A 16,532-nucleotide genomic window follows, 5' to 3' on the forward strand; every position below is an offset into this window, starting at 1 on the left:
GAGTGGCTGCAGGTGCATCCTAACGCCATGACCATGTGAAGGACAGCTTAACAAAGATGTATCAAATCCTGCCCGGCTGATTGTTGCATTTTGTCCGCTCTCCATTAGAGACATATGTCACCAGATCGAACACTGGCACCTTTTTCAGTGCGAACTATTTCAGCTCCCACAGCAAAGCCTCTGACCGTACGAGCATCCATATTAAGCAGGCAGGGAGCCCAATTATTCACCTTTGTGGCTCGGGGTTTTCCCTATGGTTACTATTACATATTTACTTTCCCGATTACAATCTAATACCTTTTAATCTAAATGCATACAGCATGAGCTACAGAGCCCTGTTCAACATTTTGAATGAAAATGTTTGTTTTAAAACCCTAAAACATTTTTTTTCTCCAATTATCCAAATGTACAGTATTAAAGTGATGATCTTAAATACTTTCATGTAAATAAATGTTAAGTCTCTATCGCTGAATGAGGTAACACAATGGTGATTGAGCCTATGGCCTACTGAAGAAAGCCTTTGCATTCGCAGTATTACAGACTCGGTGTCTGTGGTGACTTTGGAGGAAAAAATCACAAGCAACGCCCAGTTAATGACGCGTTTTCCATCACCCAGCAGTGGTTGGTCTGCCAGAGAGTGTAGGCGGAGCTAAGCGGCTGCTTTTCTGGTCTCTGCAAGTGTTGCGAGTAAACAGTAATCTACTATGGCTGAACAAACAAAGAAAAGATGGATGACTACAGATACAACTTCAACAAGAAGTGAAAATCCAAAGAAAAAGAAACAAACTCGACGCTCAGATGAAGGCAAACAGTCTAAAAAGGAAAGCGACCGTCAGTGAGGAAAATCAAGGGTTACAACCTGAGCCAAGCGTGGACGTCACACATGCAACACTGTCTGGATATCTGGGAAGTGTGCTCCTGCAATTACTGTTTATCACCATAGGTGCCGCCAAAGAGAAAGAAACTGAGATCTTCAAGATTACAACTTTAAAACCCTAAAATATACAGTATATTTTTTCAGATTATCCAGAAGTATAGTATGAGGCAAAATATAGGAAATGCCTACAAGTTTCAGAAGTATTGATAAGATATAACAAAACGCTTATTCCTGGCCAAGCTGAAACTAAATATAAATACATGTACCTTATTTTCTTGATGATAAAAATGAGAATTTTGGCTTTTGTCGACGAATTTTAAACAAAAATATAACCTTACTTAAAGAAGATAAAATATCAAAGCGTAAAAATACATTTTAGTTTAATTTTTGCTGTGTTTATCCTTATGAAAATACCAATTTGTCTAATAGCAAATTTAGTTTGAACATTTAACTTTTTAAACAAGCAGGAAAGGTCTCATCAGAGCGACTCACCATGTTGAGTTTGAGCTCCATGTTGAGGACTCCTCCGCTGTCTAAAACAGGCATCAGGTTGATGGCGAACACGGCGGCTCTGTCCGGTGGAATCGATATATTGGGACCGAAGAAGACGTAGAAGTGCACAGAGAAGGTGTCCAGCTCATTGCGCAGAGTGGGACGGATGGGCCAGCACTTGTTGGTGGCCGCGGTGGGGGCTATGTAAACGATGCTGTCTTCCGAGGTGTGCAGGTGGCTGGTGTTCTGCGACGGGCCGGGCAGGGCGGCCATCGACAGCGTGTCAGAGAGAGAGAAACCCATCGCTGTCCCAAAAGACTGAGGCATGTTCATGGAGGAGCCCGGCTGCGCTTGGTCCTTTGACAAGTTGGACTTGGAGCAGTCTAGTAGAAAGAGGAAGACAAATAGACAAAGGAAATCAATGGATTCCTGCATGAGCTGAACATTCTGGTGAATTGGATCAGAAGGGTTTCAAAATATACCTTAACATCTTCTATAAAATCAACAAGCTGATGATAACCAAGTCAATTATTTTACGTTATAAAGAAAACTAAGAAAACAAGTCTTTTGCAAATTGAAACGATCCCCCTCGGCTGGCGCCCACAATGTACACAGCAAGGTTCTGTGCTGTAGACTGCTTTTTAATGAGACAAAGATTCACAGTAATTGCAAACCGTCTGCTTTCACTCAACACAAAGCAACTCGCTGAGAAATGGTCATTGATGGCAACTGGCAAAGTACCGTCAAATACCACCAATCCCCGAGGGGGAAGGATTTCAAAGGCTTTTCGAGCTCGGCCTCGTTTGCATAGTGTTGTCTCTGAAAGGGTTTGAAGTATTTTGATGTCCGCTCAGGCAGCTGAAGCACTCCTAAAAATACTGAAACACAGAATACCGCAGGCTCGCAGCAGATGTAGCTTCGGTAGGAACAAGAAAAACCCACATATATAGTTCATGTAACGTTTGATAAAACACATAATCCAAGGAGTTAGCTTCATTTTGCTTTCATATACAGCACAACACAGAGAGGCTCTTTGATGCCCAGTGATCTATTTAGGGCAAGACACCTGCTGTGAAAATACTGTATAAACAACAATAATAAATAATAAAGTGTAACCCAGTTTCTCCACTTCCTGTCTCGCCTGCCACTGTGATACCTGTAGACGAGAATGAAGACGTCTCATGATGAGAACCAATAAGAGAAAAGGAGCACGGGGAGGTGAGGACACCAGATGCTCCCTGAACCTGAGGTGTTCTTCAATTTAAATCCACAAAAGGTCAAGTAAGATCTGCCTGACAGGCCGGGGGGAGAAACAGAGTGTGAATAATTAGTGTCTGTGTTGCCATGGTGACAAAGTGCACTGTATAGTGTCCAACAGGGGGAGGGAGATCTCTACATTGGAGTCGACTTCCTGCTGATTTGTGAGCCATCCCTGTGGAGCGCGCATAAAGAATATCTCAGGGCTCCACAACCTCCAAACAGCACGCAGCACTTAAGCGTGGCACCTGCGGCCTCTGAGAAGTCCACCACCAATCGCCTCAGTTTGGGCTCCGCTCTCTTTGTCTATAAGCATCTAAATGGTCCGACTGTGTGTGGCCTCCCTTTTTTCACCCAAAATATCTGCCGCACATATCTGCGAGAAGCATGAGATTCTTGGATACGCTTTTAAGACAGTTGGAGGTTTTTGCTTTGATACGAGGACAAAATTATGCCACCAAGAATTCCTCATTTCTAAAGAGCACCTGTGCAAATTGAGAGCAAGAATCCTTTGTACTTTGCCCGTGTAATTTTAGATATTGGATATGATATGCTGCAGCATTCTACTCTGCGCTTCTGTTTGGCCTAATTTATGAGTTCTTGGATTTATAGAAACAACCCCGTCTTATATTACACATCAAAAGCAACAAGAGGAATATTATGGACAATGCTGGAAACATATTTGATAAACATCTTTACAATTCACATAAAACTAATCACAGAAAAGACAGATTCAACACATTAACTCTAATGAAACATTAAATAATGTTGTTTAATTTTCAAATTGGTGAAATACTCGAGCTCAGAAAACCTCTAATGGGAGTAAATAAACGAACTACTGTATACAAAGAAGGGGCTGCACTTAATCCCTTGCTGTTTTAATTAAAGTAATAATCTCGAAGATTTTCATGTAAATAAATGTCTGTTAAGTCTCTATCTATCGCCGAATGAGGTAACACAATGGTGATTGAGCCTATGGCCCACTGATGAAAGCCTTTGCATTTGCAGTATTACAGACTGGGTGTCTGGTGCACAGTCTGGATATCTGGGAAGTGTGCTCCCGCGATTACCGTTTATCACCAGGGCCGCCAAAGTAAAAGAAACTGAGATCTTTGAGATTATCACTTTAAAATGAACTGGATTACAATGAGATCGGCACATTGATGTGTTACCAGTATACAAATAATCTGCCATTTTACCTTATAATATGTTACTTTACTGTAGTGTTATTATGTTTCTAAAGTCTAGACAACAGTTAAAACCAGATTATGCAACTCAATGTAATTAGAAATAAACTGCAACACTTCTTAATTTTACAGAAAGAAAATTCACAAAAGGATTGAGCAGCTACTGTGCACTGTGTAATTGGCTTCATTACTCTTCTCTGCTTCTGCCACTATTAAACTATGTTTTCACATTAAGCATTCTCTTGTTCTTCAGTCAGTTTCAGCTGGAAATGCTGCTTTTCAACCACAATGACAAATGCCATCTGCAAGCTGCCTGAAATGAGCATCAGATGATGAAGGGCCTCTTCCAGCATGGCCGTAGTGATAATGTCTAATCAATACTCTTTTATTGTTGTCTTTTATGCATTCATGTTTTGTTTCCCTGATAAAGTAAACGTGCATATCTCTGCTTTGGTTAAGGGAGGCTTACTCAGCCTGTTACAGTAAGTATGCATGACACCCTGCGTGTAAAACAAACTCACCTGTGACCTGCACCCCGATGCGGAAGTAGACGTTGGAGTTACTGAGATATCTCTCCACCAGGATGTAGTACCATTGTTCCCAGGCAGGTACAAGGGTGTCTAATTCACAAGGGTTCCACTCCCTGCAGTCGAGGGCACTTGAGTTATGCACCGGAGGCGCCCGCGCTCTTATCTTCAGCACCACGGGACAACTCTCGCTGCTCTTGTTCCTGGTGCTGCAGTTTACCAGCTGAACCTTCACCTTTGATGTATAATTGGGGATGAACACTCTGCACACACGGACAAAAACACACACAGAGAAGCATGTTTTAGGCAGTAGAAATACAAGCTTAGGCTATACAGTATATCACACAGCAAAATGTGAAAAACAATTATATATAAATGTTATGAAGGCAAGGGTTGGGTTGTTATTAGACAAAAAACACGTAACATAGCAATACTGGTATACGGAAAAGACTTTTCAAAATCAAAGTGTAATCAGACGTACACACAAAACTTACTTTAGATGTAAATAACTAATAACTAAATAATAAACTTACATTTCAATGCCACTCACATCATTATTTTATAGCGACGGCTTCAAACGATCATAAAAAAGAAATAAATATAAACCTTGAGAGTTTCATATAGCTCTTGTTTACACTCTTGAGGTGACTTTTCAAGAGGAGGAAGTTAATAAAGGAAGTCAGACTAGAAGCACACACTTGAAAATTGCATCTTTTTTTCAAATGAAAATCCAAGGTAAGCTCATCGAGAAGACTGCAGGTAAATCATTACTTAGGAGGCAGACGAGTGGGTGGACCGGGGAGGTAGGCTGTGCAGAAATTAAAGTGTTGTTTTCTCTCTTCGATAGTCCACAAAAAGCCAACCTACTCTAACTTTTGTTTCTATGGAGTCCCAGTTAGGAGACTTACTTATAAAGTGCAGATCTGTTGTGGACAGGGATCATCTGGTCGATGAAGTATCCAGGATAAAGCACCGAAATCCCGATCAGCCTCTGGACGATGAGCTGGGGCTGGAACAGATACTGGCATTCTTCAGACAGACCCTGCACAGATCACACAGCAGGGGTTCAGATGGTGTTTCACTGGTTAACTCAGCAATATTTCTTAAAAGCCGGTAAGGAGGAGATTAGATATCATGCAGACTGGCTGAAAATTCCTAATGGACTGTGTGCATAAAGCCTGTCGCCCTGCTGGATTAATATCACTCTGTCCTCGCTCTGCCTGCCACACAGCGTAACATGCACCCTCTATTTCACTCTGTGTTGTTCTGAACCATTAATGCTTGATGTGCATTACTCTGTGAGATGAGCCGAGCAGACGGAACGACTCGGAGGCAGGAGGCCGTGAATTGTTTCTGCACACGATCCGCTGTAAAAATTTGTTTTAGAAAGGACGGGGCCCTTTCGCACCTGATTCAAAAGGACAGGTGTGAATGCCAAATGAGGCCCTTTATTTCTGTCAAACAGTGACCAACCCATCCTGCTCGAGCCACGATTACTGTGACATGTGGCATTAGTCTGGGAGCCGCCGGGGTGACCCTTTGATTTATTACAGCCTGTCAGGTGGACCTGCACATGCGTCATGTAGAGCAAATTGGGTTTTAATTAAACTGCAGCCATTATGGGTTTTTCAAGGCTAATGTTTTTACGCTATAAGTGCAGACAGCTTTTAATGCTGTTTTATATCTTTGAATTGCACTATTTAGATGCCAGAAGATACACAGGATCACTTTACTTCCCCAAGGATACGAGTCATGACAGGATGTGAAAGCCTCTAAAATTCGTTTTTTGGCTATAGAGCGCAAAAACTCCCGATTGAAACCCTGACTAATTGCTTTATTTTAGCTCCTTTAGACACAATGACCTGCTGAGAAAATGTAATTTTAAGGAAAACTCAGGGGTATACAATAGGTTTCCAGCTAAATTAGATACACCTGAGTAATCCAATGCAATCCAGTGCAATAGTGCTGCAATAAGTGCAACCATTGAGAGCTAATGTTCAGCTTTATTGAACTCTATAGTCATCTTTGAGTCCGTAATTAGTTGTGTTGAATTGAATTGAGTAAGTGTTATATCTTCAATACTCCCGTTTACACACACCAATGAGACAGAAGGGAGCTCCTCTATATTCACTTACATACTGCTCACATAAGGTTTTATTGCAAACGTGTGAGATTGCGTCAGATTGTAGTCGTGTATTTTATAAGGTCACATGAAATTTGGCTTATTTACAAAAAACAAACATTTAAACAATTTAAATTATTAATTATGTTAAAAGAAATTATATTTAATTGCTGTTTTTACAGCTCTATTTTGCAAACTGTAGACAACTGACTTTCCAATACCCTGAATTTGATGCAAGCCTAGTATACAGCAGCAAACCACTTTGTAACCATGGTTTTAATGCTCATTATTAAGCATAAAGATCTTCAGAGAGAAAACAAACCCCTCCAGAGCAGCCAATTTATGCTGAGGGTCTATATTGTTCACTTAATTCCCACAACCCTTATTTGTATTAATGTGTTACTAAAGCCTTAAACTAAATAGCAGAATCACAACACTGATACAACAGAAATCACAGAAACAAACATCTGATAGCCCTAAGATGGTTTGATGAAGGGATTAAACATTTGATATAATTAACTACGTTTGTCACGTCACATCAATTGTGTTCTTTAAGTGATAATCTCGAAGATTTTCATGTAAATAAATGTCTGTTAAGTCACTATCTATCGCCGAATGAGGTAACACAATTGTGATTGAGCCTATGGCCCACTGATGAAAGCCTTTGCATTTGCAGTATGTAGTATTATTACAGACTGGGTGTCTGTGGTGACTTTTGCAGAAAAAATCACAAGTGGCGCCCAGTTAGTGACACGTTCTCCATCAGCCAGCAGTGGTTGGTCTGCCAGAGAGGGTAGGTGGAGCTAAGCGGCTGCTTCTCCGGTCTCTGCAAGTGTTGCGAGTAAACAGTAATCTACTATGGCTGAACAAACAAAGAAAAGATGGATGACTACAGATACAACTTCAACAATAACCGAAAAAGAAACAAATTGGACGCTCAGATGAAGGCAAACAGTCTGAAAAGGAAAGCGACCGTCAGCGAGGAAAATCAAGAGTTACAACCGGAGCCAACCGGGGACGTCACACATGAGACACTGTCTGGATATCTGGGAAGTGTTCTCCTGCTATTACCGTTTATCGCCACAGGTGCCGCCAAAGAGAACGAAATTGTGATCTTCAAGGTTACCACTTTAAAGATCTTATGAGAGAAAACAAACCCCTCCAGAAGTACCAATTTGTACTGATAGTTTATATTTTCCACTTAATTCCCACAACCCTCCCTTTTATCAATATGTTACTAGAACCTCAAACTAAATGGCAGAATCATGACTCTGATATATGATAGCTTGGTCGCCCAAAGATCGTTGGATGAAGGGGTAAACATTTAATATAATATACTACTGTAGTCACATCTTGTTGTCTTGAACACCGAGCTTTGTATGGATGGTTAGAGTTAGGAGTTCATACACAAGCAATAGAGTAATATCCACATATCCAGTGTAACTTCTTTTCTTCTTAAGGAAAATATTCACACAAAGTTATGGCTAATAGAAATCATCTAAATGTTGTTGTGTTAAGAGAGCCATGTAGCGTTTTTTCAATGCAACAAGGGAAATAGCAAGTCAAAGAAAACATGGAGCACACTTCTGCTGCTGCTTCTGTGAATCCTTATCTCATGTGTGCTTAGTTCAGCATTTGACTTGAGATTTTTTATAAATGCAGTGTGCATTCTTTCTCTCTTCCACCCTGTGTTTCCTCTCTGAAATGAAAACATCACATCTCGGCTGCTGGAGAATTGCTTCAGAGAGCATAATTTGGAATAGGTATTTTTTTTCCATCTTCACAGTGTGTCATCGGAGGCCAGTCACCATTTAGCCACAGCAGCTTCTATTCCCACTGCTGCCAAAGCAAACCAATTTTTCCGTACATGCTATTCTGATAGCAACTTTTGATGATATTTCTGATTGTTGTTTATCCCAGGTACCCCTTTGCCAGCCAGAGGAAATCACAAAGGAAGCACGACTGAACACCATGCCAGTGACATACAAATCGGCTGAAATGGAAATCAGCAGGTGTTTATGTGGCCAAATAGGAAAACGTGATGAGATGAAGGAGAAAGTCTCTGACTCTGTTCTGCCTCTTTGAGCTCTGCAGCACAAACCGGAATACTAATCCCAGCAGATACTTACATCATTTTTCAGTTAAGTCACCGTGAAGAAAATGTTTTAGATGTAGATCTCATTTAAGATACATTACATAACACTTTCACATTAATAAGATTCCCTTTTAGCGCTCTCTATTACCGAATGATGTATAACAAAGCTGAGATCAAAGCTTTTCATTTGCTGCTTTAAACAGGCTGGGTGGGATTCTTTCTACATGCCGGCTCCTGCTACAGGGTTGGAAATGCTCATCTATTGGACCGGTGGTCCACTTTTGGTCACTTATCTGGTAAAATATCTCAACATCTCTTGCATAGATTAGCTGAGTGCATGGCAATTTGATACAGATGGTTCCTGCACAGTATAGTCATTTCTTCCAGCACCATGAGGTTATTGGATGGATTGCCAGGAAATTTTTGAAATTTTTTCATGTCTTAACTTTCACATCTTAACTTGACCAATACTTTGTTTGGTTTTTATATACCTACAAAGTTTACAACAATCCCACCACCCTCAGGTATACTAAGCGTTGCATGTTAGTTGGTTATGCTGTTGGCATGCTAACATCCTGGTCTAACATGGTAAACATTAAAAGCAAGTCTGCAAGTTGTGACTGAAAATGTGATTATGTTTGCATGCTGATGTTAGTGTTTAGCTGAATGTATTATTGTGCCTCCAGCATAACCAGTATGGCTAACAGTTCTTAGTCTTATTGAAGGTTGACTCTGATGTTTAGATTTAAACACCTTTAAGAAAATACCTTCATAATCTGCTATCATTCTGTATTTGCTGAAAAAATCTGATGTTTGTACAGTGACGTGGCTCTGTGAATTGGGAAAGAAGTGCAGTTCAGATATTCAGCTTACTTTATGTGACGTTAGCTATGCTATGTTAGCTTTGCAGCAGCAACTGTTGGGAGAGTTTGCTAACCCACAACAAAGCTAACATTAACTACATTATTTGCTTTGTCTTTGTTGGCTCTTGTGTTATATCATAGTAAAGGGTTTTCATTTCAACACGAAACTAAAGATTTATTTTGTGAAAATGTTCAGACTCACCTTGACTGAGATCTTGCCTTCATCCTTGGGTAAATGTGCCGCTAGGAACCAGTCTCCAGGGAGCGGGCTGGTCACGTTGAATGCTCCTGTTGTACGGTTTGGAAGAGTCCAGGTGAGAGTCACTGCGAAGGATCCTGGGACGACTGTGTCCCGAGGGAAGCGGGTGTACAGAGGATTGATTACTGGAGGAGCTCCAGACCTGAAGTACCTGTTCATCACAGAGCAGAAACACAATCCCTGTTAGGCCTGATATTTTCATAAACAACAGAGGCATCTGCTGAAATGTGAAATTCACCCATAGGAACAGCTGACAGCCTGAGCACAGATGGCTTGTTCTATTTCAAATATGAAAAATTCAAATCCAAAACATTAATAATCATATCCAGCCCGTCACATTTCAAAGTGATAACCATGTCACGTCAATCACAACATTACAGGGACACAGAAGAGTCACCTGAGAAACCAGCTCTCTGCTCACCAACATGATAAAAATAGACAGGCAAAATTAAAGCTGAATGCAGCTAATGCTTTAACAGCAGTTCCTCCATATGTCGAGGATGTCGGTAATAGCTGACACTGCTCAGCGTTAACCAGCTGCTTTAACCTTTTAGCAAAATGTAAAGTGAATATGATGCTTATTAATATCTATGCACTATACAGAGGCAGCAGACATCAGCATCTAAGTGTACCAAAGGAACAACAAAGAAATGGTTTTAACTGAACACAAGTAACTTCAGGGGAGGAGAACTTGGTGTCTTACACAGTCACGTTGCGGTTCGGGCAGCTGTCTCCAAATGTGCCGCCTTGCTCCTTGAAGGTGATGAGGTTCCATACGGCCATCATGGTGTCATCAGGCACATTGAAGTGGAACAGTTCCACACTCGCAAAGGAGTTGAAAGCATTCAGCTTACGAGGCGTGCGGGTGAAGTACTCAGTCACAAAAAGGCAATCTGTGGGGGAGACAACCAGCAGAAAATGTTCTTAAATATGTGTGAGGACGAGTATAAGGAACATTGACTTATTTAGAAAATGTGCAAACAGTTGCATCTAAATTTGGCCAACATGTTCACGGTGACATGCAGATGTTGTGATGTTTGGCAGGAGTAGTGTTTCCACATTCGATCTTAGTTTTATCTGTTTGCGTAAGGGTGCTAAAAAGTTAACAATGACTAATGACAGTGCTAATATGCTTTAGCTAAGCAGAGACAGTAGGCTTAATATTTTTACCATTTTAATAGTGTTTTAGCGTGCTAACATGCTTAAGCTAAGCAGTTACAGGAATGTTTACCATCTTAATTTAGCATGTTAGCATGTAAAAATGTTTACAGTGACAATGCTTACATGCTTAACCTAAGCAGATACGGGGATGAAACCGCCTGTATTCTTAGTTTAACGTGCTAGCCAGCTAACATGTCGTGGTTTAGTAATTTGTTCACCACGTTAGCCATCTTAGTTTAGAGTGTTAGCATGCTCACAAGTGTAAAATGTCAATGCTAACATGTTATTTCTAAGACTGTAGAGTGTAGGTACCATCTTAGTGTAGTGTACTTAATTTTTTCAGACTGACAATCCTTAGATGCTGTTGTTCATATGCAGGTTGTTGCAACGGCAGCGCTAACATGCTAATGCTAGGCAGGGACAGTCTAATGCTTACCATGTTCACCATCTTACTTTAGCATGTTAGCATGTTTAAAATGTTACAGTGACGATGCTAACACTCTTTTGTATTGCAAGTTATTTACCATGTTTACCGTCTTGGTTTGCTGTGTTAGCATGATATCATCTGCTTGATCTCCAAAGTCATTAGACTTCTTTCTCTGGGGACTTTTGATAACTGCACAAAATTACATGGCAACCATCTTCTATACTTCTGCTTACAAAGAGTAAATCCAACATAAAAACATTTCCAACATTCCAGCAATATCTTTCTTGTAAACAGAACAGAGGCATAAGCAGTCTCTCCATCTTAAGCCCGTAAAGACAAGCTTCTCCTTGAACCCGGCCAACTGTTTGTAGAGAGCTAGATCATCTAAATATGTGATCACAGACTTTAACTCCTTTTAAAGCAGCTGAGGGAGATGTATGTATGCAGGCTCACTCGCGTCCTGCATAAAGTCAAATCCTTGGATTACATACACCAAAGGCTCCGTGTATAAAAGCTGCAGAACAAGTGACAGGTGTAATCTCCCATATTACCTACATGAGTCTGGCTGGTGTGGAGCACACCCAGCGGGTGGGCAAAATCTAGGGGAAATTGTGGTTGAGTCATATAATTGCTACACTAGAACATATTGCATCTGTAATATAAGTGCTATCATGACTATAAACATAAGTAGATAAGAAAGAAGGGAGCAGTATTTCATGGGAACAATATGGAGGCACTTTGATGGTTCGCTGGAGGATAATATTTTCCATTTGTAACATGCTCCTTTTATTTTTCTGCTTATAAACCATTTCTACCATGTGTACTTGAAAAACCTGTGGCGATGTCTTTCATCCCTTTCTTTCTTTTACAGGGGATAATTAAATCTCACCTGCAATTTGTACCAAAAAAATTCAATTTGAGGATGCAATGAACAGCCTGTGCCGCTAAAACAGCACAAGCCCAATTTATGTAAGAGTTGTAGTGAGACAGTAAGAGAGCTCACTGTGCTAATGCAGTCATTTACACCGGCTTTTTTTCTTTTTTTTTTGCTATTGCTTCTTCTTCTTTTCACCTCGATGATGACACGGAGTACAAAAAAAAAACAAGTGACCCTCAACAGTGACAGGGGAGCTGAGGCGTGGATGCGTAGAGCCAAAAGATTTTCTTCAATGTGCGATGTGTTCCAATGTGTGTCAGGAAGAAGAGAAAAATGGCTCTGTTCTGCTCCTCTCCCCCCACGCTATTACCAGCCCTCAAAGCTCACGCTGCCTCTCACCTATGGAAGCAACCTTGAATACTAAAGGCGCAGAACAAGGAGGCAGAAACTCAGAAGAATGAAGCAATCTTGCTGTCAAGAGCTAAAGCCTGATCCAACACAATGCTCCCAGACTGGATTTTAGTTTCATTCAAGCCTTTCTCTGGTCCACTATCTGCGTTATATGTGAGCCTTCCTTACATTGAGGGCCATCTTTTATTACATGGATACCGATGACTGATTTATTGACAGAAATGCTATCACTCAATAGGAGGATTGTAGCACTAACACAGCTGATATCTGCAGCAAACCTAGTGCATGTTTTGTTCTTTGATTAGAGAGAACCACAGAGGTGTTTTTTCAAGTAATCGTCTGTGTACAAGGCTGGTTATGGATTGTGGTTACTATTCAAAACAAGGCTTTAAATTGTGGTGTATTGCTCATTGACTTGTTCTCCAGGCAACATGACTTCATGTTCAAAACAGTCACCAAAATAAGCATCCACACGCTCTCCAAATCTGTGGTCTCCAACATTGGCGCCGTGAACCCCAAAACGTGTTGTGAGATGATTACCGGAGGTAGGAACTGAGCTTTGTGTGACATAAAATCGTTGGTTTTTTTCAGTTTTATCTCCCATTTGTTAAGTTTTTCTTTCCTGAAAGCAGAAGTGATTCAAACATTTAATAAAGGGGAAATCACACTTGCTCAAAACTCAAAGACACAAGCCCTATTATGGGTTTTGCAAGTGCATCGCTTTTTACGAGGCAGTTTGAAAGGAGCAAAAATGTAAATATATAATGATCAATGTTGTAAGAAATGTGTTATTGCCACAACCTTTATTCTGCCAGATTTCGCGTCACAATGGATATTTTGTTGTGTATAAGGTATGTAGGTGGATACAGTTAGAATCGATTGACAGAACCGGCTACATTAGGAACATATCAGCGTCTGAAGCTGTTGTCACACTGAACACAAGACTGAAAACCACAGTAATTCATTAGGAATCACTAACTTGCATATCTATTTTCACATCCTCACTATGGCAATACAAAACAACATTCAGTAATGGAAACATACCCCAATGAACAGCACGTCTCACTGACAATCAAGCCTCCACACTCTAACTGTGAAGGTGTAAACCTGCCAAATGATGTAAATGTGCATGTTTGCTTGCCAGTTAAGTGAGGACATTTTCATCTGAAGACACATAAAAGCTGCAGAACGCTCTCAGGCTTTCTTACAGCGCGGCTCTGAATTCAGTAATCTCTTCAATGAGCGCCTCCCTACCACTGTTTTACTCCGTGAGAGGCTTAATACAGACATAATCCTGCTTTTTGTCATCTCAAGTACAGATCCATCCTCGCATGCTTAGCTGGATCGTCTTTACACTTTATTTTTTTGGGGGTTACAGCGCAAGTAAAAGGCTGCTTTTCAAATTCCCTCCTCTATTAACGCGATTCCTGTGTGATCTCGATGTGAAAGAAGAAACAACAAAGATGAAAAGGCAGAATCGTTTCCCACTCCTGGTGAATCATCTGCTTCATGTTGTCCACAACCCCAAACAGAATTTAAAAAATCGAACACACAGCATTGAAAATTATGGATCTCCTTCTTCCAACCACAAAGACGTCAACAATGGAGCTGTCACGTGAAATACTAACAAATCAATGCAAAACGGAGCCCTTCCGGCTGATCATAAAGAAAAGGACCAGCCATAGAAACTGTCTTTAAGAAAAGCATTGAATCCTCTCAGTAATATCACTTTTATACCCTCATTGTGATACATACTACAAAAACACCCCCAGTAAGCCAGGGATCAGATGAGAGAGGAGGGGAATTGATCTCACTGACTTCATCTAAGTCTAAAGATTTGTCAGAACTGATGGAGCAGAACAGCAACAAGTCTGTCAGGGGACTGCAACCCTGTCAGACGGACCTTAGTAAAGCTCTTCCATGCCCGCAGCCAGTACAGCATTTTCTGAAGGTATGGATTCATTGTTGTCCTACAATAACGGGCTGAGGTTTTTTTGTTTCACGCCTCATGTCTTGAAGCAGCGAAGGCATCTCGGAGGATGGGACACAAAACACGAGAAAATCACTCTTCATGTCTACATGAGATATTTTTAAACAGAAAGGCAGAGGGGAAAGGATGTTGTACTTTCTGTTCATATTTTAGGACAAAAGGAGCTGAAATTAAAGGTATTTCAGTGGTTTCACTTCAATATTCAATAAAATATTTTCCCTTTCAACTTAATGAGGCTTCATTAAAACACAATAAACAACCAGTTTGAACATAAACATTGCCTTATTCTCTCTTGAACCTGGTTCTATTGTGAATCATGCCAACTTGTCTTCACCTTCTTTAACAAAGCAAAACAACGAGAAACAAATCGACTACCAACCAAAGGCAACAACAACGAGAGCATCCAGCCACATTCAGCCCTCAGCATCGTAGCGTACAACCTATAGCAGCATCTGTCAGTGTGTTGATGCCATTATTAGCAGCCACCTTTCCAATGAGTCACGTAACTCAAGCCAGACTGCGCTCATGAAAACGGGCTTGTTGGTAGCCGAGACGCGGAGCAGCAGCTGTGGATGTTCAGGAGACTCTGGACTCGATGCTGCCGCTGGAGGATTTCAGCACCTCGACAAAAGGAACAGCTCCCCGTGAATCACAGCCAAACACACACACACTGAATGGACACACTCACCTCCGAGCGCGCACAGGGAGGTGTAAACAAGCAAGAGGAGCCTCGGAGGGCTACATCCTGAGCCCCGGCGCTCCGGCTGCCACATCGTTAAAAGCCAAATCCTCAGTGAAGGGGCTCCAGCCCGGGTGCAGTTCTCCGTCGCTGTGCTGGTCTACATTTTTTCAGGATTTTTTGCCAACGACCAGCTGTTTGTGCATGACGTAATTCAGACGACGACCGCGCAGCGCCTCCCCTTTGGCTTTGATTTGACAACCTCAATATGTCGACTGGTTTTCATTGGACCTGCGGCCCTGTCAGTCCGCGGACGCTGCACACGTAGATTGCAGCACAAGGCTCCGTCACTTCGGGGTCCGGGCCACCACACGAGACGCGCACAGAGGCTGCAGCTGCACCCCCCCGCAGGCTCTACAACCAGGAGCCGGGACAGAGAAGTTGGAGGGGAAATAAGAGCATCTGTCCTGATCTGATCTCAGATACATGTGTGCACTGAGAGATAGGGCTGCTTATCTAGCATCTGCATTGCAGTGTGTTTTTATGTGCCACAAAACAGATAACCTACTTGTGTTGAGACCAAGAGATCTATCAAAGCAATGAATTATTTAGTTTTTCCTTTGTGTTCTCATGATTTTAAACCCCATTAACAGTTTAAACTTACATCAATTAACATTGTTTTATCACCCTGACACTTTACCTACTTTGTGATGCCTATAAAAGAAATGATGGACCTTTTGCAGAAGTCTGGTACAGAAGATGATGCATTACGTGTTCAAACTCTCAGATACTGCAGCTGTTAAAAATGGTGAGACATATTTTGTGGCTTCTACTCCCAAAAAAGTAAGCCAATTTTTCTTCAATGCAATTTTGTTAGCAACTTTTGATTGTTGTGTATTTCAGGTGTTGCCTGAAATACACAACAATAGTGAGCACCTGAAGTAGGCGACTGAACAGCATCAACAGCTGGGTTTCTTTTTATTTGTCCTTCAAATATTAATCAGTGTCACTTTGTGTGGGTAACAGACTGCACGTCCTTGTTTGTGAATAAATATAGAGGAAAAAAGAGAAATATACAGTTTATACTTTAATTTCAAGAGTTAATGGTAATTGGAATGCACTTCCTAGTCTTCCACCGACCTGCTTTAAACTACATGTCACATTCACCCCATTCACTCACACACTGATGGCTATCCCTTCAGGAGGAGAAATGTGTAGTTTAGTATCTTGCCCAAGAACACTTTGGCATGCAGTCTGGAGGGCCGGGAGATAAACTGCCAGTATTTTTAATAGGGGACTTTCCGCTCT

General features: G+C 41.2%; 2 protein-coding genes across 2 annotated transcripts in view; both read right to left on the bottom strand.

Moving 5' to 3' along the window:
• The window catches only part of tmem8b (transmembrane protein 8B), a 34,079-nt gene extending 29,667 nt beyond the window's left edge, over positions 1–4,412 (bottom strand). Inside the window, exons 1-2 of the mRNA XM_069683116.1 lie at positions 4,335–4,412; positions 1,370–1,752 (exon numbers count right to left, since the gene is read on the bottom strand). Of these exons, the coding sequence (XP_069539217.1) occupies positions 1,370–1,702 (333 nt within the window). The 5' untranslated portion in view covers positions 1,703–1,752; positions 4,335–4,412. The remainder of the gene's footprint in view (positions 1–1,369; positions 1,753–4,334) is intronic.
• Positions 4,044–15,318, bottom strand: LOC138609767 (post-GPI attachment to proteins factor 6-like). The gene is made up of 6 exons (XM_069682416.1): positions 15,234–15,318; positions 10,383–10,572; positions 9,623–9,830; positions 5,249–5,382; positions 4,335–4,603; positions 4,044–4,126 (listed from the first exon to the last, which is right to left on the bottom strand). The coding sequence occupies exons 1-6, from the start codon at positions 15,316–15,318 to the stop codon at positions 4,044–4,046; spliced, it is 969 nt and encodes a 322-aa protein (XP_069538517.1).
• Positions 15,319–16,532: the final 1,214 nt, after the last annotated feature.

The sequence above is a fragment of the Semicossyphus pulcher genome, unplaced genomic scaffold, assembly GCF_022749685.1.
Source record: "Semicossyphus pulcher isolate SPU_LCO1_2020_fin unplaced genomic scaffold, fSemPul1.0.p SCAF_6, whole genome shotgun sequence".
NCBI lineage: Eukaryota > Metazoa > Chordata > Actinopteri > Labriformes > Labridae > Semicossyphus > Semicossyphus pulcher.

Bases quoted from the DNA above. Each gene is read 5' to 3' on its own strand.
- LOC138609767 (XM_069682416.1), bottom strand. From the start codon at position 15,318: ATGTGGCAGCCGGAGCGCCGGGGCTCAGGATGTAGCCCTCCGAGGCTC. The intron at 5,383-9,622 runs GTGAGTCTGAAC...TGATCTGTGCAG, and splicing joins AAGGCAAGATCTCAGTCAAG to GGTCTGTCTGAAGAATGCCA. The intron at 4,127-4,334 runs GTGAGTTTGTTT...TGCTCATTTCAG, and splicing joins CATCGGGGTGCAGGTCACAG to GCAGCTTGCAGATGGCATTT.